General features: G+C 30.5%; 4 protein-coding genes across 4 annotated transcripts in view; 2 read left to right on the top strand and 2 right to left on the bottom strand.

Annotated features, from left to right (window-relative positions):
* Positions 1-5,459: 5,459 nt before the first annotated feature.
* On the bottom strand, positions 5,460-6,996 carry LOC101501948 (uncharacterized). Its single transcript, XM_004487826.4, has one exon. It carries the CDS (start codon positions 6,910-6,912, stop codon positions 5,740-5,742), a length of 1,173 nt encoding a protein of 390 aa, XP_004487883.1. The 5' UTR covers positions 6,913-6,996; the 3' UTR covers positions 5,460-5,739.
* A 1,406-nt stretch (positions 6,997-8,402) lies between these two features.
* On the top strand, positions 8,403-10,345 carry LOC101502281 (dynein 8 kDa light chain, flagellar outer arm-like). The gene is made up of 3 exons (XM_004487827.4): positions 8,403-8,726; positions 8,814-8,922; positions 10,169-10,345. Exons 1-3 carry the CDS (start codon positions 8,547-8,549, stop codon positions 10,249-10,251), a joined length of 372 nt encoding a protein of 123 aa, XP_004487884.1. The 5' UTR covers positions 8,403-8,546; the 3' UTR covers positions 10,252-10,345.
* Positions 10,346-13,721: 3,376 nt separating this feature from the next.
* On the top strand, positions 13,722-16,784 carry LOC101502595 (uncharacterized). Its single transcript, XM_004487828.4, has 3 exons — positions 13,722-14,149; positions 15,162-15,286; positions 16,115-16,784. The coding sequence occupies exons 1-3, from the start codon at positions 13,978-13,980 to the stop codon at positions 16,403-16,405; spliced, it is 588 nt and encodes a 195-aa protein (XP_004487885.1). The 5' UTR covers positions 13,722-13,977; the 3' UTR covers positions 16,406-16,784.
* A 1,263-nt stretch (positions 16,785-18,047) lies between these two features.
* Positions 18,048-22,818, bottom strand: part of LOC101502912 (mitochondrial thiamine diphosphate carrier 2-like) — a 6,423-nt gene continuing 1,652 nt past the window's right edge. The window contains exons 3-8 of the mRNA XM_004487829.4: positions 22,202-22,318; positions 21,942-22,053; positions 21,216-21,343; positions 19,657-19,809; positions 18,655-18,798; positions 18,048-18,518 (exon numbers count right to left, since the gene is read on the bottom strand). Of these exons, the coding sequence (XP_004487886.1) occupies positions 18,300-18,518; positions 18,655-18,798; positions 19,657-19,809; positions 21,216-21,343; positions 21,942-22,053; positions 22,202-22,318 (873 nt within the window). The 3' untranslated portion in view covers positions 18,048-18,299. The remainder of the gene's footprint in view (positions 18,519-18,654; positions 18,799-19,656; positions 19,810-21,215; positions 21,344-21,941; positions 22,054-22,201; positions 22,319-22,818) is intronic.

Below are 22,818 nucleotides of genomic sequence, written 5' to 3'. Positions count from 1 at the left end.
CTTCTCCTCAACAAATGGAAGATGGTGAGGAGTTATATTTTGATCTGAATCTATCTTATCCTCCATCTCCTACGGATGTGCCTATGGCTTCTCCTCCCACTGTGCCAGTGGATGAAGATGTAATCCCTCCACCAGACTTTTCGCAACAAATTCCTCCTGCTGCAAACTTTGACAAAAATGCTCAACCTCTCCCTGAGGTTACAGGTGTGTTTAGTTCCCTTGACTCCTTCTTCACTGCCACAACTCATAACCAGTCAAAGGACAAGGCTGGGAGCTCTCAGAATAAGAGTTCCAGTGTCAATGACCAGCCTAAAGGCTCGGCTCCTAGCACAAGGATTGGGGAAAACACGAAGCAGATGAAACTCCTAAAATTAATTAGGAAAGACCAGAAGAAAATTCTTCAGCGCTTCACTCATTTTCAGAATTCTTTGGTTCAGTTTGGGCTCATTCTTGAATGGGTTACCAAACACTTGGTTCCTACTATTGCTCCTGGAGATCATCCTCCTGAGCTACCAGCCCAGCCAAACTCTGATGTTCCATCTCCCTCATCAGATGAACCAGCCTCCTCAGATTAAATATGTTGTTATTTCTTTTTGCTGCTGCCAAATTCAGGGGGAGAATGATTATGTTTTTATGTTATGTTTTTATGTTATGTTATCAAGCATGTGCAAATGTCAAAATCTGATCATTTAATGGGCTTGCACGTTTTAATGCATAAGGAAGTCAAGTTAGCAAAAGGCAACTTGAAACAAGCCAAAAATGGAAGATCACATGTTGCTGCCAGATCTGATCCTCGGACTGAGTATGACAGTCCTATGTCATAAAGTGGCTTTTTCTCTCTTGTCCACATCACCTCAAAAGATGAAGCCAACCTAGACCTTAAAGACTTCGAAAAATGCAGCTCAGAAACAGCCTTGCACTCTGATTAAAGTGAAAAAGCAAGGACATGTCAAGATCAAAGACTATGCTGCAAGAGGATGGTTTTGCCTAAGCCTAACAAGCTAAGTGGCAGTTCTGTAATTTTGATGAAAACCTTGGATCCTTTGAAAATGAGCTCCAACGGTCATCAAGGGCTTGGATCTCTATAAAATGCATACAAGCTCTCCATTGGAAGACACACAACACACTTGCATAAAAAGATCAAGCATCTTAAAGCTTTTCAAGAAGCAAATCACATTCTCTCTTATTACTTTCTTTGATCCTACACTATATCTTTGTATATCTTTTGAGAAAGTATTAAGTATCAATCACTCTCATTCTACTTTGTAATTTCCTAGTGAGTGAAGCTAGAAAATAGTTGGAAATTGATTGTAAGCTTGGTGAAGCTTGATAATACACGGTTGTAATCATCCTCGGGTTGAGGATTGATCTGTTTTGAAAGTTAGTGAAATCTCACAAGGGTGTGAGGACTGGACGTAGCCATCATTGGGTGAACCAGTATAAAATTGTGTGTGTGTCCCTCATATTATGCTCCTACTCTTTTACTCAGCTTAGATCTAACGATTTAAAAATCCCATCCTCGAGCTAGCCATCCTCTGCAAGAGGATAGTTTTTAAAACACTTAAAAATTGTTTTTAACAGCAAAATCCCTATTCAACCCCCCCCTTCTAGTGATATTTAGCTACAACATATATAAGATGTATGCTACATCTGTTTATTTAGTGATTCGTTTTTATAAAACAATGTTAAAAAGTTGATTTGTGAAAAATATAATTAATGTATTATAATTGGTCTAATTTTTATGAAGATAATATTAAAAAAAAAATACTAATTTTAATGATATATTTATTGACAAACATTTGTCCCGTATATGATTTAAATAATACATTATAGTTAGTATACTATAATTATTCTTTTGTATATTTAGAAAATTCTCAACTAAACTAATTTTTTTATTAAATTAATTAATTAATGACAAATATTTTTCTGTGCATGAGTGTAGTACGCTACAATTGCTTCATTATTGATTAAGTTTCATATGTTCTTATGTCAAAAAATTGAATTATAAAAATTATAGTTAGTATGTTATAACTGTTCTATTTTTACGGCGAAGTTATTAAAATAATATTAATTTTAACGATATATTTAGTGATAAATATTTATCTCGTATATGATTTCAATGATAAACTATAATTATAATTATATGTATTTTTGTTTAAAACTATAAAATTATTAAATTATACTAATAGTTTAGTGACAAACTTTTATCTGACCTAATGTATTATAATTATTTTTCATTTTTATGTTTATGTTGACGATATTAAAAATATTTTTTTTAACTAATTATTTACTAAAAAACATTTATAATGTGAATAATTTTTATAATATATTATAATTATTCTCAGTTTTATTTATAAGATATAAAAATTGTTAATTTATTTAATTGATTATAAAAAAATATTTGTTTTATATATAATTTATATGTTACAACAACTTTGTTAACAATTTATTTTTAAAAAAAACAACGTGAAAAATTGTAATAATATATTATAATTATTTTTATATCTAAAATATTATTGATAAATATAAATGTTAACTAATTTTTTAATGTCAAACATTTGTTATGTGTGTATATTTTATAACAAAAATTTATTTTAAAAAAAAGCAACAAAAAAAAAACTTGAGTATATAGATACATTTTAAAAAAGTGAGTAAAAACTTTTTATTTGTAATTGTATCATATAAATAGTAAAAAAAAGTTGACATGTAGCACGAAAATCAAAGAGCAAAAAGTGATAATTTGCATTGATTGATATTAAGCGACAATTATAACCTTCATTTCTTTTAAATGATGTGTTAAAAAGAATAAAAAATGTAAACATATTTTTCCTAGTATTTTAGTTTTCTAGATATATGTTAAATAATATATAATATATTTATGATTATTGAGTTGTATATCAATACAGAAAAAAGTTAAATGAATTTATATGTATAAATAAAAAAGCAACAAAGAAATTGAGACCTAACACAATTCCTAACTTTGTCATACTAGACCTAAATTATAACAAATAAATCATCAATTTATTATTTTTGTTAGTTAGTTTAGTCTATATTATTAACGAAGTTTGTTAACTTCATCAAAAAACTCACATGACATTTTCTTTAATCATGGATTATGTTGTGTAAGATAGTTATTTCTACATGGAAAGATACATGCTTAGGGACAAATTTGAAAGAAAAAACATATTTTTTCTTTTACATAAAATCTTCACTATGAAATAGTTCTTAATCCTAATTTCATCTTCCATTCCCTTTCTCTTGCCGTCTTTTTTTTTTTTTTTGGAGATTAAGGTAGATGACGATGATGATAATGGGAGGTGGTGCACATTTGTTGCAACAAAGGCAATCATCTTCATCGTGAATAAAACTTTTCTCATCAGTGCATCTTCATTTTGGCGTTGGTACGTAGAAAGATTGTAAGGTGTGTTGTCCATACCCATTCATATTAATTAATAGAGAAAGACTATTCTACACTTGCTCAATCAAAAAGGTAATGAAAATCTAAGTTCATAGAATTTTCAATTTTTGAATATTTGAAAGTGATTTCCCTTTGCTTGCAAGATGTATATGGTTATTGTGGATATTTTATAAAGGTTGATAAATTGATTGAATCACTTGCAAACATTGAGAGATAGCAACGAACAAATGTGGGAAGAGAAGGTGGAAGAAATGTAATATGGAATACTGAAGTTAACTCCAATTTTGATTGTACGGTAGTTGAACCCAAGAGGTTTAGAACCATTATAATTGCAATATTTGTCATGCAAATATTGTGTATGGTTTGGATTCACATGCCATAAGAGGTAGTTTGGATTTAAGAAATACACTAGTTTGATGTAAGTAAGATAGTATAGTTTATGCAATAATTCAAGTAATATGAAAATCAATATTGGTTTGTATGTATGTTGATTAATGAATGAGTATTTTTTGTTCACACAACCAGATTGTGTTAAACTATTGGATTGTGATACACCTAGCTTTTTACAACCACATTGGTTTACCAAAATTTTAACCATATTTTAAATCAGAAATTTAAAACCAAAGTTTTGGACAAACCAGTCATAATTTTTTATAAACCAGATCGAGTCCATACAACTAGATTTTATACCAGAACTTCAACCAAATGGACCACAAATGTCAAAACCAAAATCTAAATAATCTTAAGGCATAGCCATATAATTCAACAACATTCATAGAAAAGATTAGCCCAAAAATGTGTCTAGTATGACAAAGATCAGCCACATTAATACAAAAAGGATTGCACCAAACATGTGCATATAATTCCACCAGTCATTAATACAAAAGCATATCACAAAACATGTGCATATAAAAGCAATATAAATTATCAAAAAAAGTGTTTCATATTCAACTTCAAGACCTCAGACCTCTCAGGGAAACGTTGGAGTCGGAGGTGACGTGAAATAGTTTCGCAATTGAAACAAGAGGTTAACTAATACAAACAATGGCATAATTATGCTAATATGATGAACAAATTGTCAGGGAGATTATAGCTCAAACTGACATCCGCCATAATCTCCACGACAAGGTGTGGTGCATGGGGAGTTGGATTTCCCACTGGCAGTCCTTAATCTGCCCACATGTTTGCACCTCTACTGTACTTCACCAATGTAGTCCAGGAAAAAAAATTCAATCACATGAAGTTAAAAGGTAAATTCTTATGGCTTCTATGATTCTATCACAATGCATATGCAACAATGAGATGGTCTTGAATTACCCCACCATCAAGCAACAAGTGCGCAAGGATCCTTTTCTAAATAATTCCTTCATCATCCAATTTTATATCAAATAAGCATGTAGAATCATAGGTATATCCTTACTCCTCTCTAAGCTTTTGTATCATCTCAAGTTGAAGCTTGTACTTAACAAAGGCAAACATTTAATCTTTGTTGCTCTATGCAGTTTCTTTCTTCTCTTAATATTGACTTGATCAAATATGCTCTAATTTTGTTCACACTCTGTAGCACTACAAGTGAGACCCAACTCTCATTGCTAATTTTTGTAGCTCTTTACACCTACCATCATTACTTTCACACTAAAAAGCAATGGTCTCATATAAACCAAATAAAACATCATTATTCAGATTGAAGCTTTTATCATAATGGAATCTAAAAAAATAAGGTATCAGTCAATTTTCAATTACCAAAATAACATGATTTCATCACTAAAGTGTAATATAAATTACTGCAACAGCCCATATTTTCTTCATCAAACAAGGTGAAGTGAAGGAACTGTATAACTGAATAAGGAAGTAAGCTACTAATCCTTAGTTAATATGTTCTTAGATGCACTTATCGGAACACAAACTACAACAACAAATGATTCGATAAAAAGCAGCTGCAGCAGTCACCAATTACATTTCCCAGCTAAACATTTACGAAATCAACAGTTAAATCATTCCAAGCTTGTCTTTGCTTGACATTCAAGCAGCAAGGAATAACTGAAAAGTAAACATTAATATATTTCTAATTCCTCAAAATAATCTGTACTCACGCTTCAGTCATTTATAAAGCATCAAGTAGTTGATATACATCACAAGTTCGCAATTATAACGAGAATTGGAGAATGCAACCATGAACAAGGGCTCCAAGTTCCAATCCATCATAATGAAACAATTCAGTTAAATCAATTGCAATTTAGGCAGAGTTAACAACAATTACTTGAACATGTGATGAAGAAACATATTGAATTACACAAAATTTGTGCTTACAAGTTAATCATTCAATAGCTTCTAGATGCTGCACCATCCTCCCTGATTTCTTGAACATCCATTTTTTCTCGGTATAGCTTTAACAAATAACACCTTTCCTCCTTAAAACATTCCACATACTTTTCAAGAAACACCTTTTCATTAACACCAAATGGGGTAGACAACTCAACATTATTTTCTATCAAACCTTTCGAGATCAAATACAAGACAACACAAGCCCTCGGAACGATCCTATTCTCCAAACTATACGAAAAAATCTCCGGCCTTTTAACAAGCACCGAAGAGTTCCAACCCAACTCCTTCACCCAAAACTTCATAACCTTATTAATTTTATCCGTCGACACTAGCATACATAAGGGCCGCTTCCTAAACGCTTCGAGAACCATTTCATCAGACCAACCCCATTTCTTAAAGACAACAACTTTCGCGTCCCATCGAGATTTCGACATGGCCCTTTTGGCTAACAATGCTATACAAAAATTCACATTAGAAGGATCATCAAATCCCATTTCCTTAACCTCATCCAAAGCATCCCTCATATCATAAGACAATAGTATAGAGGGTCTTTTAAGTAACAAATATCTAATATTTGAGTCAGTAACTCCATCATCAATCAACATCTTAACATTCCTAATAACATGATAATGACCAAAGAAAAATCTACATTTAAGTATACGTTCAATAGCTTTCTCATTAGATGGAAGGAAGCTTCTTACCAATTCAAAAGTAGGGATTATGCTATTTTCAAGGCTTGAATAGAGAATTCTAGGGCTTCTACTCACTAACTCCACAATATCGGAGTTTGAAGCACCTTTGGAGTGTAAAAATTCAAACTTCGGCAAAACCCTATTGTGGGGGTCTAATTTAAGCACATTAGGTGCTTGTTTAACGATGTAATTTATCTGAGAATCAGAGAAACCGTAGTTTTTGAAGATGGCGATTAATGAATCGAAACGAACGACATTGGAAGCGTTGTGAGGAGTTTCTGATGATGAGGAAGTGCAATTGGGTACGAGATTTGAAGTGGTTGAGGAGAAGTGGTTCAAAGAGAGAGTTGAAAGAGATGAATTGAATTTTGAGGTTGGAAAGGGTATTGTTGTGATTCGATTTAGGGATTTGAAGCGTGAAGATTTCAATGTCAGAGATTTCCATTTCCAGGAGAATTCGATGAGTGTCAAAATCATGCGGAAGATTTATTCAAAGATTCAAAATCAAGTTTGATGATGTTTGTATGAAAAAAAAAAAAGAGATAATAATTTTTCTTTCCTGAATTTATACTAATAATCTATGCTATTTTTTTTTTTACTAAAATTAATATTCATTCAAATTAAAGTGTATAGAATACATTATATATATCTCAATAGTGATAAAATTAAAGACATTAACATTATTAATTGACGGAAAAAACTAAAGATATAAAAACTTTATCTACCAAAATGGAAAAAACTAAATATATAAAAACTTTTTGTGCTCGTGTTTACATGTATTGGGATAAAAATTGGAAAATAATTTTTTGTTAGGAGAGTTGCAAAAAATACCTATATGACAACATATAACTCTTCCAAATACATTATCCCATATAAGCCAAAATTTGTATTGGTGTCATTTTGTGTTTATCATATGGCATTTTCACTAATAATATATAAGTAGATGTTTCAAATGAACCATAATTAGAGTTTGCTTCGTCTTATTTTTTCTATGGTTGAAAGCAAAATCTCCTTCATTTTCTCCCGATCTGAACAATGTCTAGTATCGTAAAGAGTTTTCAAGCCATTCTCATTCATGTCAACATACAAGTAATGATACATGAGCTCGGGGTTAAAATGATACGAAGGAAAAGAGAAATTAAGAAGACAAATGAAAAAAAAAAGGTTTCAATCGCAACTTTATATCTATATGCTTTAGTTCAATAGTGAAAAACAACTTTCATGCAAAAAAAAATTAATTGACTAGAGAATATGTGAAAAATAAAGAAACAAATGAATGAAATTTCAATCGAGAAAATCTTGTGAAATTCAAAATTAGTGGAGAGGGGAAAAATATTTTGGATTTGAAGGTAAATTTGTGGAGGTGTGTCAGGTGGAGAATTAGTAAAAGTATAAAACTTTGTTAATTTTGATAAATTATATATTTTGATTAATAATTTTATTTTTTCTTTTTTATTAAAACAAACAGTTAAATACACTCCAAAATATATACCGTTAAAATTTTTTTCTCAAAAAATAAATGAGTGAATGTTTGTAAATATTAGACCACACAATTTTTTTAGTAGTACGTCAATAAGTTATAATTAAAAATTTGTTGAATACATATACTGTATTATAGAATTATTGGATATTTCAAAAGTTATAATTCTTTATAATTATTTTTTATTATTAAAATAAAATAATGATTTTAACTCCAACATTTCTTTCTAAAAAAGCAAAACTCGAATAATTTAGTCTAACAAAAAAAACCATGTATCCGATAAATCTAATATTACAAATTTGATTTTAGTTAATATGATTGAACGGAGATAAAGATAAATCTATGCGTTAAATGAGTAAAGTCTATCTACGTTACAGTGAAGTATTTCACCCAAAATATTTATCATAAAAAAGTAATGATGTTTAGTTTTTTTATGGAATTATTGAAATAATTGTTAAAATATTTATGTATATGTGTGCCTATTATTCTGTAGTAACTGCTTTTGTCCAGTCGGGGAAGGTTAGTTAAAGTTTAGAAAGAGTCTTCTTCTCACTCTCTCAAGTTATATATACGTGGCTCTGTAACCAACCCATTAGAGAAAAAAAAAAAGATTCGAAATATTTCAGTGAAGATGACCAGAGGCAAAAAGAAGAACATTGATGCCGGAGATCCAACGGAGAACTCACTGTCACTACCTGTTCCCGTTTCCAACACACCACCACCGCCATCTATTCCGCCCAAGAAAATTTTCATCATCAATGCTGATATGACTCAGGAAATGCAATGGGAGGCCTTTGATATCGCCGTCACCGTTAGTTCCTTCCTTTTAATTAAATTCTGTTTCTGCGTTTTGATATATATATTCATGCTGTGTTGTTTCTTGAATATCATTGATCAGGTGTTTGAGAAGAATCACAATCTGGATACAGTTACTGCCGAGGAGATCAAGACTGAGTTTGATAGGAGACATGGCCCCTCTTGGCATTGCATCGTTGGTAGCAATTTTGGTAATTCCTCTCTTTCACTTCCTTCATTTTTCAATCTATTAAGTCACTTCAAAAATTAAATTATTTATAGAGCTAAATAAATCAATTAAATCTAAAATCCCTAAATATACCAAAATCAACTATAACTCTTCAAAATCACTTTTGAATTGAGACGACTAAATTGATTTGACTTTATGTAAAGTTGAGATTATTTTAAAATATTAATTAAGTTAATGATTGAGTTGATGGAAGTGAGAAAAGTTAGAGACAATTTTAGGTATTTATTCTATGATACTGAGACGAACTTTTCTAAATAAAATATTCTCATATGTGCAATATATAGTTTATTTTTATGTTCTTAGCATTTCACTGTCTAGTGTTTAATACCATGTAGTGTACTGTTTAATACCATGTAGTATTTGCTTTTCTAATGACTTATTGTAAATTATTTCCCATTTCAATCACTAATAACACATATGCAATTCCCCATTTGATGCATGTATCTTGAATGTTTAGAATTATTATGTCTTCCCTCCATTAGTTTGTATGATAGTGTAAATAATCATCCCCTTAATTGGTTAATTTCTCAATTTTGTTAGGTAGTTATTACTTAACTAATAGCAAATTATAGGAATGTATTATAAGAGTAACTTGAGGAAGATAGGGGAGCATATAATCATTTGAGAGGAAATTGAGGCTTTTAGGCAACGGAGGTTTGCAATCCTTGAAATTCTGAAGTGTTTTGTTTTGTATCTGTAATTGTGATCAGTTCATTCACTCCCTATATCATGTAAGCTACAAAAAATAAGGAAAAATGGATGAAGATAAATAAGCAGAATTTATAACACTTTAGAATTCCAACTCAGAGGCATATAACAGTTCAGTACATGAGCCAGAAAATGTGCAATCCATCCAAACTTCCGCTCCGCCGCCATGCAACCTTCTGACTTTGATAGTGTAAATGTGGTTTTTCAAGAAAATATGATTGAGTTTTAGCTTGTTTTCTTCTCAAGAGCAATATAGGAAGTGTTATGTTTAATTTAGATAGTAGTATAAATCTATTGACTTGTCTTTGGAATTTTCATGTTGAACAAAGCAACCTTAAGGGCATTCAATACCAATCCTTTATATTTAATTCTGACAATTAAACCAAATTTAGATAAAACCCAATGTTCTTAGCTTAGCTTAGTGATATTCTACTTGTTGCTTTTGTGATGTTTGTTTACAATTGAATTGCATTATTAATGGACTTTATTTATGAATGCAGGTTCACATGTAACTCATGAACCCAACCACTTCGTCAATTTCTATTTAGAGCAGAAAGCGGTTTTACTTTATAAATATGGCTAGCCATTTTGTGACACAAAAATATGTTCATTTCTGCCAAGCAAACATTTTACGTGACATTTTTTATTGGTTTGCTTGTAATTTGATGTCATTAAACTACTTCCCAGTTTTGAAAATGAATCTGTAGGTTACTAGAGTAAAGAAAATTAGTAGGTGTATCAACCAAACGAAAGATGAGTTAGCGAAAGAGATTAAACTGTTACAACTAGAATTATCTCCTTTAAAAAGAATTTTTAAAAAGTAAGTTAGTTGTTTGATTGAATAAAAAATAATAAAATGATAAATATAATAATTTAAATTAAAGATAAAATTGGAAGAGGGAATAGTTAAACCAAAATTTGATATAAAGTGGATTTTATATATGGTGTATTCATAAATGTTACTCTTTCATTGATGCTATACCAAAATTTATACCAAAATTTGTTATCAAGTGGATTTTATATATGGTATATTAATAAATGTTACGCTTTCATCTATGTTTTTTGTTTAATAAATAGTTTTTCTATAGTTTGTATTTATAGTATTTTAATAAATGATTTGGTTTACGTTCAATATTGATATATAACTTATATTTCTCAAAAAAGATATCTATGTTATCATAATAGATAAGTTATATATCAACATTAAACTAAAAAAGTTATATGTTAATATTATTGCTTTTTTTACATTATTTTCTATACTATTATTTTTTAAAAATTACTCTATACTTCCAAATTTATACTCATATCTCTATATTTTAATAAAAATTCAATTTTATTAAAAAATTATCAAATTTTATGTTTTTTGGTACATGTTTGTGTTTGAGAATTTTTTTTTGGTAAACTTTAAAAAGTTTTTTAAAACACATAATTTTCTAAAAACAATGAAAAATTTAGAAAAAAAATTTCAGTACTCAAAATTTAAATTTTCTAAATGATATTTGTGTATCGAAAAATTTATAAAAAAAATAGTACATAAAGTTTCAATTTTTTAAAAAATATGTGTTTAAGAAAACTTTTTTTAAAATCTAAGTTAAATTCAGTGGAATAAAAAAAAAGAATGACAAAAATAAAATAAGTAATTTGTATAAAATTCAAAGACATTAATATAAATATAGAGGTACAAGATAAAATTTTCTTTGTTATTATGGTCGAACAATTTTTTCTAGATAGATTTATCTTTAAAAATTCAATTATTTTTAATTATAAATTTAAATATAAATAAACATCATAATTATAGGATAATCATCAACACAATAATATTTTCAAAATTCAAATATAAAAACATATAACATTAATATTGACACTAAAAGTTTGATAATATAGATAAATATTAGTTCGTAAGTTTTAGTTCAACCGATAAATATCAATATTGTTAGGTGGTATGTATTGTCCTTTCGAACACATGATTTCGCAGTTGCGCATGAGTTAATTTGAACCCGGTATCTTGCAATTGTGTGTGAATTAATTATGATAAAATTAACTATATCTTTTAAGAGAGAAAACATTAATATTACAAAACTTAAAGAAACAAATTAAAATAAAAGAGATTTCTATAACATCACATAAAAACAACTCCTAATTTTTATCAGACCTTTCTTTGAGTTTCAATTTTGAGGTTTGAAACAACTCCTAATTTACCAACTCCAAAAAAATTAAATCAATTTTGAGTTTCAATTTATAGGTTTGAAGCAATGTCGAAAAAACCATAAATAAGAGTGGAAGGAGAAGAATATGAAGACTAGAAATTTAAAATGTCAATTGAAATTGAAATTGGATTTGATAATGATTTGGGGGTAAGAGAAAATGAAGAAATATGAGATTAAAATTACACCTTTGAAAAAAAATTTAAAATTGTGATACTTCTTTCTTGTGGGCAATGAAAGGGAATATTAAAAAGATTCAAAGAGAAATAATATGATTGATGAAGGGTTTATTAATTTTTTACAATTCTATGTTTAAATGTAACATTTTAAAAAATAATAAATAGTGAGTTACAAATCTAGGTTTATTAAGATAGTCATATTGTCCTTATATTTTTAAATCTTGACAAGAAGTTAGCCTCTCATAACTTTGTCGTAGCCTATCTCTTGTTTAGTTATTTTTTTAATTATTATTTTTTAATCAAAATTGTGTAGTTTAGAGTTAATTTTCCGGTTAAGAATAATCTTTATAATTTTTTATATTTAAATAAATTATTTTTCTATATATTTAATTTTCTTTTTTATTTTGTATTTACAGTGTGGTGTTATTTTATTTGTCTTAAAGCGGCATTATTTTGGTCTCGTCTTGTTGTGGTGTTGATTTGGTTCAAATTGATAAATTAATGTCAATTTTGATCATGTTTGGTTCAAATTGATAAATTAATGTCAATTTTGATCATGTGTAGATTCTATTAATTAATTTTACATTATCGACGTTATAGCTTCGGAGACATGAGTATTTCAAATATTTCAACTTTATCATATTTATATATTTTTTATATGTTTATATATTTATATATTTTATTGGTTTTTCCTATTAACATAGATATTGTGAATTTGTTCGCATATTTCGATCTTTTTTTATTTTAGTGACATTAAATTTTATTATTCTCAATAAATATAACTTTTATCAATTTGAATCGAAATATATTTTCTAATAAAAATAATGGAGTTAAACTAAATCTAAAAAAGAGCAACATCATGCATATTTTGAGACTTAAAAATACTATAAGAAGAAATAATAATAATAATAATAATAATAATAATAATAATAATAATAAAATAATAATAATAATAATAATAATAATAATAATAATAATAATAATAATAATAATAATAATAATAATAATAATAGAGTATAGTTAAATAATATTTTTAGTCATAAAGACCTTAAATTATGTTTTGCCGAATAAAAAATAAATGAAGTAAACAATAATTTGATACTTGAAGCCGTGAACATCAAACAACGTTGTTAAGCTTGATTTTGCCTATAAATGACTTGGACATTAAAGGAATTCATATTCATATTAGTATATTGCATATAATCAAGTCAAAAAGGATATGGGTGGAAAGTAATTCAATCCAAACATGATTAAGTATAAGAAATGTGAGGCAGCATATGTATGATTAAGCATTAATTAGGGATTTCATATTTTGAAAAATAGAATATGAAGTGAAGTTGAAAATTATAATCAAAATATTCCATAAAATTTAACATTTAACTCACTTTTAGGTGAACTAAATTACAGTATTCTTATTAAAATTATTTAGTAAAGAGAATAAATTAATTAACATAATTTAATATATGAAAGAGTATTTTGTTAATACATATGGTGATACGCTCGTAATTTCATGTACTTAGATTTATGATTTTCACAATAAAATTGAATTTTATTGCCACATAGTAAATACATGTTTGGTTTTAATATTAGAGTAGTCAAATTGAATTTTAAAATTGTAAAATTGATTTTAACATATTTATATATTATCAAATATAATTGATTATGCTTCCTGAATCGATTCCAAAATGAATTTTTATCTGACTGCGACCAAAACCAAACAGTTTTTGAAGCCTCGGTTGTTGCCTCACCACGTCACTCTCTCTCTCGGTTGATGCTTCTTCTTTAACACAAACCAACAAGCCGCAGGGTTGTATACAAAGTATCATCCTTTTCAAAAAATGGTGTCTACATTTATTATAATAATCAATTAATCAATCGAAGTTCTCGGCGAATAACAACATCAACAAACCTGAGTTTAATTTGACTATGGGTCAGGCATTTCGTCGAGCATCTGGAAGAATCCGAGCGGCATCCGAAACTGATACGTCATCCTTATCAAAGCCGAAGATCGCCGTCGACTACCGACCTCCTTCAAAGGTTGCCACCGAAAAGGCGGCGGAGAGCTCTAAGGCCGCCACACGAGACTCATTAAACGACGGTTAGTTAGTCTCTCTTTCTCTTTGTTTGAGTTTTTGGTTTTCGGTTTGTTAGGGTTATGCCATTTCAAAAAAATTGTTCCGTAATTTTGTTATTAGAAAATGGAAAATGTTAGTGGGTACCTCAGAGATTAAGGTAGCTAATGAGGGTTATTTTGACATGGTGTTCTTCTATGTTGAGGAATTTATAAATTCAGACCCTGAACAGTGTGGGTTGTGAATATCACTATTCAGTTGAATTTGAATGTTTTTTTATTTTGAAATTTATATCATTTTCCAGCTAAAAGGGGAAAAATAAAGGATTTATATCCCGACCCTAGGACATGCTTGATTTGGCTGAAGATAGGTAGTAGAAAATGTGGAGGTGAAAAATGAAAATATAATTTACATTTTATGTTTCAAATGTCAATCATATTGTGGAATAGTTAAAACTGAAGCATCATAAACTTTTGTTGGGTCACAAGGAGGAGTAAAACACCGAAGAATCTCTACATTGAGGCTGAGCTAAAAGTAGTCTCACAAGTGGATTGGACATCACATCTTCACACAAAACTATAAGACATTGGGCATATAGGTCTTGTCACTTATATGTTGCTCAACATGTCATTTTCATTTAATGTTAGACTTCTTATTTATACTTGATAGTCCAACAGTATTCAGATTAACTTTTCATCAAGCACTTATTGGAAAAGAAAAAGTTAAAGTAGTCTTTGCTACAACTATTATTTAGAAATAGATTTTTAATTGTGTATCCATTTTCTTCCTCTATCAAGCAATAGCCATTGAACATCAAAATCTTTCAACCCTATTTCTACCTTGCCTGCCGAGCACACCACTACATGTCACGGTCTTACATTCTTACTATATGTAGCTTATTTTAACTGTGAAGGATTCCATTTATCATAATTTCTGTGTTTGCAATAAGCCTGCATAGATATACTGTTCATGTGAGGTTTTGTAATACTGTTTTTGTAGTTCATGGTTGTTGATAGTGTTTTTATATGTTGGCTTAAGATGATCGTCCTAGAGCTAATTTGGACAACATCCTAGAAGAGAGAGATCCCAAATTTGATGCGATGCTTGGCCAAATGCTTGGCAGGATTACATCAAAGCCTGGGGGAAAACCTGAAATGGGTGAGGTGAGTTTGTGGAAGTTTACGTTTACTCCTTTTGTTGAGTTGAAGTAGAATTTTTTATTGCTGCATCTTGCATGTAATGCATTGCATGCTTACCCATTTTTCAATATTTAGACCATTTAATTCTAACATTTTATAATATTTTTATATACATTTTTTAGTTTTCTCCCTTACCCTTTTACAATGGAATTGTATTAAATGTTGATCTCTGTATGCTGGTTTATAAGATTGTTTTATTGGCATTGAAGACTGGGGAAATCTCATACACTATATAGTGGCTTGTTCTGCTAGATGAAAGGGACAAAAACAATAAACCACCAAGCCTTAGTGGGGTTGGTTAGATAGATTAGACGGCTATATTTCCCTATCATGTATTAAGTTCGAAGATAGTTCTGATGAAAAGAATTCTGCCAAAGTGATCCTACCTATGATTGTATGTCATGGATTGATATTATTTGCTTAAAATACTTTGTTTCTGTATACTTTATGTTTATACTATTCCAATACACAGAAATCTCTCCACTGTTCATCATAGTACATGCTGGGCTTATAGTTTTCTGTCATTGTTTATTCAATCATGGTAGTGGGACAATGCTATATGAACATAACACATTTTACTAAGTTTTGCAGCACACTTGATATTTGTTTGGATTAAGGATTTTTACAGAGAGAGAAATAAACCCTTTTGAAAGTTTCTTGCAAGCTTTTTGTCTCTGAAATTACTTGATCACAATGACTAACACAGTTTCAATGGTCAACACATTGCTCTTTACTTTGTAGTGCATAGTTTATTGAGAAAAGTCATCTAACGATTTGATAATATTGTTACAGGCATCCCTGGTTGAAAAGTCCAATAGGTCAATGCCAAAGTTGCGAAATACAAAACCAAATTCTGGTCGGTATGAGGAAAGGCCTGTTCCTGCAGGCACTTTGAATGTAGCACAGTTGCGCCAAATCATCCTCTTGCATGAAGGCAAGGCTGCTGATCATAATGGACCTATGGATGTTAACCAGATTGCTGAAAAATTTCGGGTCAATGTTGTTGAGATTCAGAAAATCTTGCAATTCCTATCTCATCCTCCAGAAGGAAGCAATGAAGATAAGAACAAAACCCAGAGATAAATAGCTTTACCAGCATTGCTAATTTCTTCCTCTCTGACTAAAGAATGTTCTAAATAGATTTGAAGTGTGCACTAAGTTTTGCCCATTGAAAAGTGTACTAAGATGTCTTCAACAAAAAAGTGAATGCCAAATACTCAAGCCTCAGGTCTTTATTGAACTGTAATCACTGTATTGAGAAGTGTTAGTGCGGCTCAAGCACTTGGTTCTTGTCAAAACTTTTGTAATATCAACAATTGAATTTGTTGGGTGGAAATTAACTTTTGAGAGGGAATTGCAATAAGTGTTTGTAATCCTACTGGTGAGATTGTATTTTTATTTGTTTCACAACCATCTGCTTTATTCAAATCTCTAATAAAACAAGAGCAAATTGAGATTTTAATTTGCAACATACTAGTAAAATTTACGTTTGTGTTCTTTATTAGTGCATATAAATAAATCGTTTATTTGCATCCAAATCTTGATACAATCAAATACCAAATGAGTGAATATGGAATTATGTCCTTGAATTTGTTACCATATGTCAAGTTAGTCCTCCAATTTTGCAAAATAGCTACTTAATCCTTCAATTTGATTCACGTTAATCAAATACATCCATTCGTTAAGCCCACACTTTAAAGACGATGACATGGCATTCGACAACTAATTTGATAGCTTGAATTTGAACACATGCAGGGACTAAATTGCTGAAGATGGCCTAAACTTAAGGTATATGACATTTTTGTTCTCTGAATACTTTAACATAATAATCAATAATCAACATGACCAAAATACAATTTAAATCCTAAATAGATTCAAACACATTACTTCTTCATTTAATCTTCATGACCAAAATACATTCAAACACACGTTACATTAACAATCGTCCACAATAATCAACATCAAACTACCCTCTACAATACAATCAACAACAAAGCACAAATTCTTAAACATTATGCTTATTCTTAAACACTCATAACAAACAACAACAAATGACTCAAAATTTCAAAAATACACATTATTCCAATCAAATGCTTCAACATTTTCGATTTATCCCTAAACATTCAACTTTGTCCATCAATCTTGTCCTCCAATCCCCTTCCATATTGTTGTCCTTAGTCAACCAATAAACCTCCACTTATCATCTCTACTTCTACGATTTTAGTTAGATGTAGTTTTTAAAGTTTAGATTTTGAGAATTTTGCATTTAGAATTTTCTGAATTAATAATGAGGGTTGGGGATGAATGTGACAATTGAAGATGAAATAGTCAATTTTTGTAAAATTACAAAATACGTGAAAAAGTAAATTTTTAATTTTTATTTTTATGTCAATTTCTTCCATACTTAATTTCTCAATTAACGACAAACATTAACGTGGATAACGTTTGACTTTAACGAAGAGATGTATTTAATTGTGTAAAATTAAGGGATTAACTTGACTCATAGTTACAAATTTAGAGACAAAATTGCATATTCATTCAAATACCAAATCCATTTGGTGGTCTCTGTAGTTAAAAAAGATGAACATTAACCATGTTTGAATTTGTAAAACACAATGTATGCTAACTCTTAAAACCCTGAATTCATCGGAGATAAAGTTGAAAGAAGAAATGCTGTGAAATTTTAAAATAAATTTGGAAATAAAAATCACGCTAACAAGAATAATTGTCTCAACAGTTGAAGCACACCATTTATTTAAAAGAAAATAGTTGTCACTGTATTACATCTTAGCTTCTATTTTAATATTAAGATGTTTTCCACATTAAAAAAAAAAAAATTGAATCCTATCAGATAATGCAGTATATTTGAAAAACCATCTTCTACCTCGTGATTCATTCCTACTGGAGGTAATTAAGTGAGATAGTATAAAGAAAAAAAATCATAAAAACCTCTCCCTTCTCTAGGAGAATAAAATAATCAAGTTAATATAGACTCCAGCCAATCTGATGTCAATTCATATGCAACAAAAGTTACAGCACCAGCTGGTGCAGCTTTAACAGTAGATGGAACTATCCCCTTATACAGACCAGCCCATCCCTCCATCTGTAATATCCGTCTCAAGCCGTCAAACATATTTCTATATGCACGATGTTCAACCCGAGCTCCATATCTTGGATGCCTTTGCAGACCTTCAATCTGCAACGAAGAATTAAGATTCATATCTATGTCCACATGAAGACAGAATAACAACTTTGACATCATTTAACCAGCATGAGGTCAACACAATACTTAGTTTTATGGAAAAAACGCGTGTTCCACAATCTAAATCTACCTGAAATCTTTTCTTGACCACATCAAGTGGATGACAGACAAGCTTGGCACATGTTCCTGCTGCCAGCCCACATAGGAAAAGCTGAAAGCTAGAGAGGCTCTCTTCTGCAGCAGTATTTGTTGAAGATTGAACATGGTTCCACGCCTGTATACAATATTAAAGAACAGGTATCGGATAATTGATAGCTAGAAAGTAAACTTAAAGCATTCATCAGCCCTGTGATGGAATCGCACTATCTATATGGATGTTACAATTTAAGAGCGAACCAAATTGGTATCCACAGATTTAATATGAATACAAAATGATGTATAGCTTTGCCAATGCAAATAGCTAGTGCAAGGCTCAGAATCCTCTACATTAAAAAAATATGTAGGGAATCTCATCCGTGAAAAAATAATTTCTTAACACACTTCTGACAAATATACACCATATGACTGTACAATTCAACAGCATGGTGGTGCAGTTTCTAAAATGAAACGAAGATTCAACAGTGTTAGAAAAAGAACAAGACCAAATAAAATGGAAACTATCAAGAGAGATCTAAAATTGAATGAGCCATATGTAAGATATGGTACAAGAAATGACAGGACATTGTGCCATAGTTTGATCCATGCAATCGGTCCCATGTAGTATGAAAAGACTTAGGTTGCTGTAAGATTTAACCGTGCGATGAAATATGAGACACACAAAAAGCAACCCTTGTAACCAAACAATTACTTATCATTGCAAAAAGGGATTGAAATAACTAATTGACGCATCTCATGTCATTCTAATTCTTCTAGAACCATTTCACATCAATGAAGATTGTTAAATTATGGTACAAGACAAGGAACAATAGGCTTTTTTGAGGGGAACAATAGGCGTGAATGATCAGTATAACACAATATAAGAAGAGCATGCTGTTGTTTAAACAACACAACCAAATGGCATCCAACACATGCAGAGTATATTTATGTAAACTAAAAATAAATGACAGATCAAATTTAAGCATTGAAATTTTACCATGGCCCAACGTTTAAATGTATCATAAGTGCCAAATTGTAGGCCTGCATAAGGTACAATCTCAACTAGTGTCGGTGAAAGTCCAGAATACAAGCCTTGAAACCCACGATTCCGGAGAATATCAATGAATGCTGACCTCATGTTTGGATAAACCTAAGCTAGGAAAATATGTTAGCATAACATAAATAAATAAAAAATCCACAACGACCATAACAGCCTCAGACTATGAACTCAAAGCTATATTGCCCACAAAAGAAGTGCATTACCAATGAAGCAGATAGTAGTTGTGTCGTGTCATAACTGTCTCAAATACACATTTGTGTCGTACACTTTATGGACACTTCTACTTCTATTTTACAATTTTTTACTTTTGGACTTCTATACCAATTAAGATGAGAATATCATAATAATTAGATAAATAATAATTATTTTATTATTTCTACAACAGCTCATCTTATTCTTTCCTTGGATTTCAGATTTATGGCTAAATACTCATTTATACTAATTTTAGGTTATATGACAGTCATGTCTCCTACCATTTTAAAAGTTTGTAGTATCCATGTTTCTTAGCTCATCACTGATTATAATAAAGGGTAACTTGGTACTATAAATCTCTTACGATTGCGAGAGGAAAGAGTCATATTCATTTGGATATATTGTAGACAGTCTTACGTTGCAATTGCAAGATACTGATTCTATGAATGAAATCCATAACCTCCTGGTTGCATCATCACATAGAAATAACTCCCCCGTTGTGCTAAGACCCTTCTCCTTACCAATTCTAATTGCATACTGAATCTGAGTCGGGGGGGCATCATAATCTATATAACCATTTTAAGATCAGGGGCTGGGGCCATTACAACAAACAAAACAACCATATTGTGGTGCCCTTCTAGCCTTCTAGGCAATCACTAGACATTGTTTAACTTGGTTTTAATAACACTAAAATAATACATGACATCTGACAAATCCCATGTGAAATACCACTAAGTAGACAAGAAAGAAGCAAATGTGAACACTCCTCTCCCACCCTAAAATTGGCAAAAAGAGTTTACAAGAATCAATTATCCTAAAAGCTTAAGTTGATAGGTGAATACACATGAATGGTCTATATTACATCTCTAATGCCCTTTGACAGTAGCCTTTGGGCTTGAAGCATGGACATGCACAGACCCACCTATCTTACACTAAAATAAACTTATTTTTTATTAAAAGCATGGGGACGTCAATACTCAAACTGAACATGGTCACAGAAAAAAGAAATTCTAATACCATGTCATTTAAGTTTAGACACGTGAACGGTTTTAAACTACCATCACTAATAAAAATGAACAAAAAGCAGATCCTCAACATGAAACTTCCATTTACAAAGGAATGAGAATGTAGGTTCATCACGATAACCAGGAGAAAAAGCATAACTGCATAAGTATATTGACTAGAGTGAGGTGTTTAAAGCAATGCTGGCATTTTCTTTCACTGACCTTTAGAATACCAATATACACAACAGTAATTTATTTTAAAACCATCTCATAACCTTGGATATCTTATAGTGTCCATACCTTTGGTTCACCCTGAGAAGCTAATATAGTTCGGAGAAGATCAAAGGGATACGACCCTACGGTAGCTGCACACCCAGCTACCGCCCCGCTTATATAGGATAGATAAGGGCTCAGATTAATGTGATTCTCTGCAGCAACAGGAAGTAAAACAATGAACAAAATAAATCTAGAACAGGAAAACCCCTGGTAATTAATTATAATAAAAAATATTTCATGGACACCTAATTTTTCCTACACCTCAGGCGTCTGGTTAATTCATGCAAAATTGTGGTTAATTTAGTTGAGTAGATGGTTAATTTATATCACGTTTAAAATTGTGGTTAATCATATAGTTGAATTAACCATAATTTTGACTGTGAATTGAATTAACCATGTACTCAAGTGAATTAACCACATTTTTTAATGTGATTAACCAGGTGTCGCAGGTGTATGAAAAAATTGGTGTCTGAAAATCATTACTGATTAATAATTAATAAGTGCACGTTGGCACAAAAAAAATAACTGTACCAAAAATAAATTAATTATTGAAATAAAATTTAATTTAGCAATATACTGTGAAGAGTATGAAGAACTTAAGGACCAAAATATTTAAAGTCATAACATTTCAATAAATCCAAACAAATACCCAACCAAAAAAATTTAGTAGACAGACACCTAGTATTTACTTTGCTCATCAAGCTAATATGTTGCACTACTGAACAACAATTGCAATAGAAAATAGGATACCTGTCTTGGATGAACCAGAGGCAATAGTCTTAAACTTGTGTAAAACAGTAAATTGTATAGCTGTATATGGCATAACCATGAGCAAAGCTGGCACATTACCCCGCCAAAAACCCTATAATATATCAGGTAAAAAGGGTAATACACATTTTTCCACAGAAAAAGAAGATCGACATGAAACTTCCACAGTATCTTTTTGAAATTTGAAGCGATGTTACATATGGGGGGATTAAACAAAAATTATAGAAGCTGAATTATTCTACCCGTATGCCTTCTTCTCTAAAAATATCTTTTGTTGCTTGGAACATGCCAGTATATTTTGAGGGTTTAGACAAATCCCTGCTTAGTGAATTCCATGAGGAAGTGGGCTCTAGTTGAACCTGTCAATGAATGTAACAACAATTTATAACATCTTAATATTGCTCACCTTGAGAATAGAGCAGGCAACAATGAACAGTAACGAACCAAAGAGCCCTAAATCTCATGCAGACCTTAAAGACATTAACATGCATACAAATCTTATAATGCAGCCCTATGTCAATGCAATCATCCTGAGGCCACATGTTTTTGTAAAATAATGCCCGTTGCCGAGAAATACCTGATGTGTTAAGTATATTCAAAATATTTTGATAACCCATGAACGAATATCAATTTTTTAATAGTCAATAGACCTTTTCTGTTCTAATAAAGGGCACATGGAAAAGTAAAAAAAAAATGACAGTAGCCCTATTCTCAATAGATATGTAAGAAAAAAAACAGCTTTAAAGTCAGAATCTCTCATCTAGACTTAAGGCAGAGAATGCACATCATACTCCATTTACTTCACACCAGATCCTGTAAATTATGAGATCCAAGATTGCATCCAAGCTAGTGCAAAGTG

Source organism: Cicer arietinum, chromosome 1 (assembly GCF_000331145.2).
Source record: "Cicer arietinum cultivar CDC Frontier isolate Library 1 chromosome 1, Cicar.CDCFrontier_v2.0, whole genome shotgun sequence".
Lineage (NCBI taxonomy): Eukaryota > Viridiplantae > Streptophyta > Magnoliopsida > Fabales > Fabaceae > Cicer > Cicer arietinum.
Note: the sequence above shows the minus strand (reverse complement) of the source record. Positions and strands in the feature narration are given on the sequence as shown.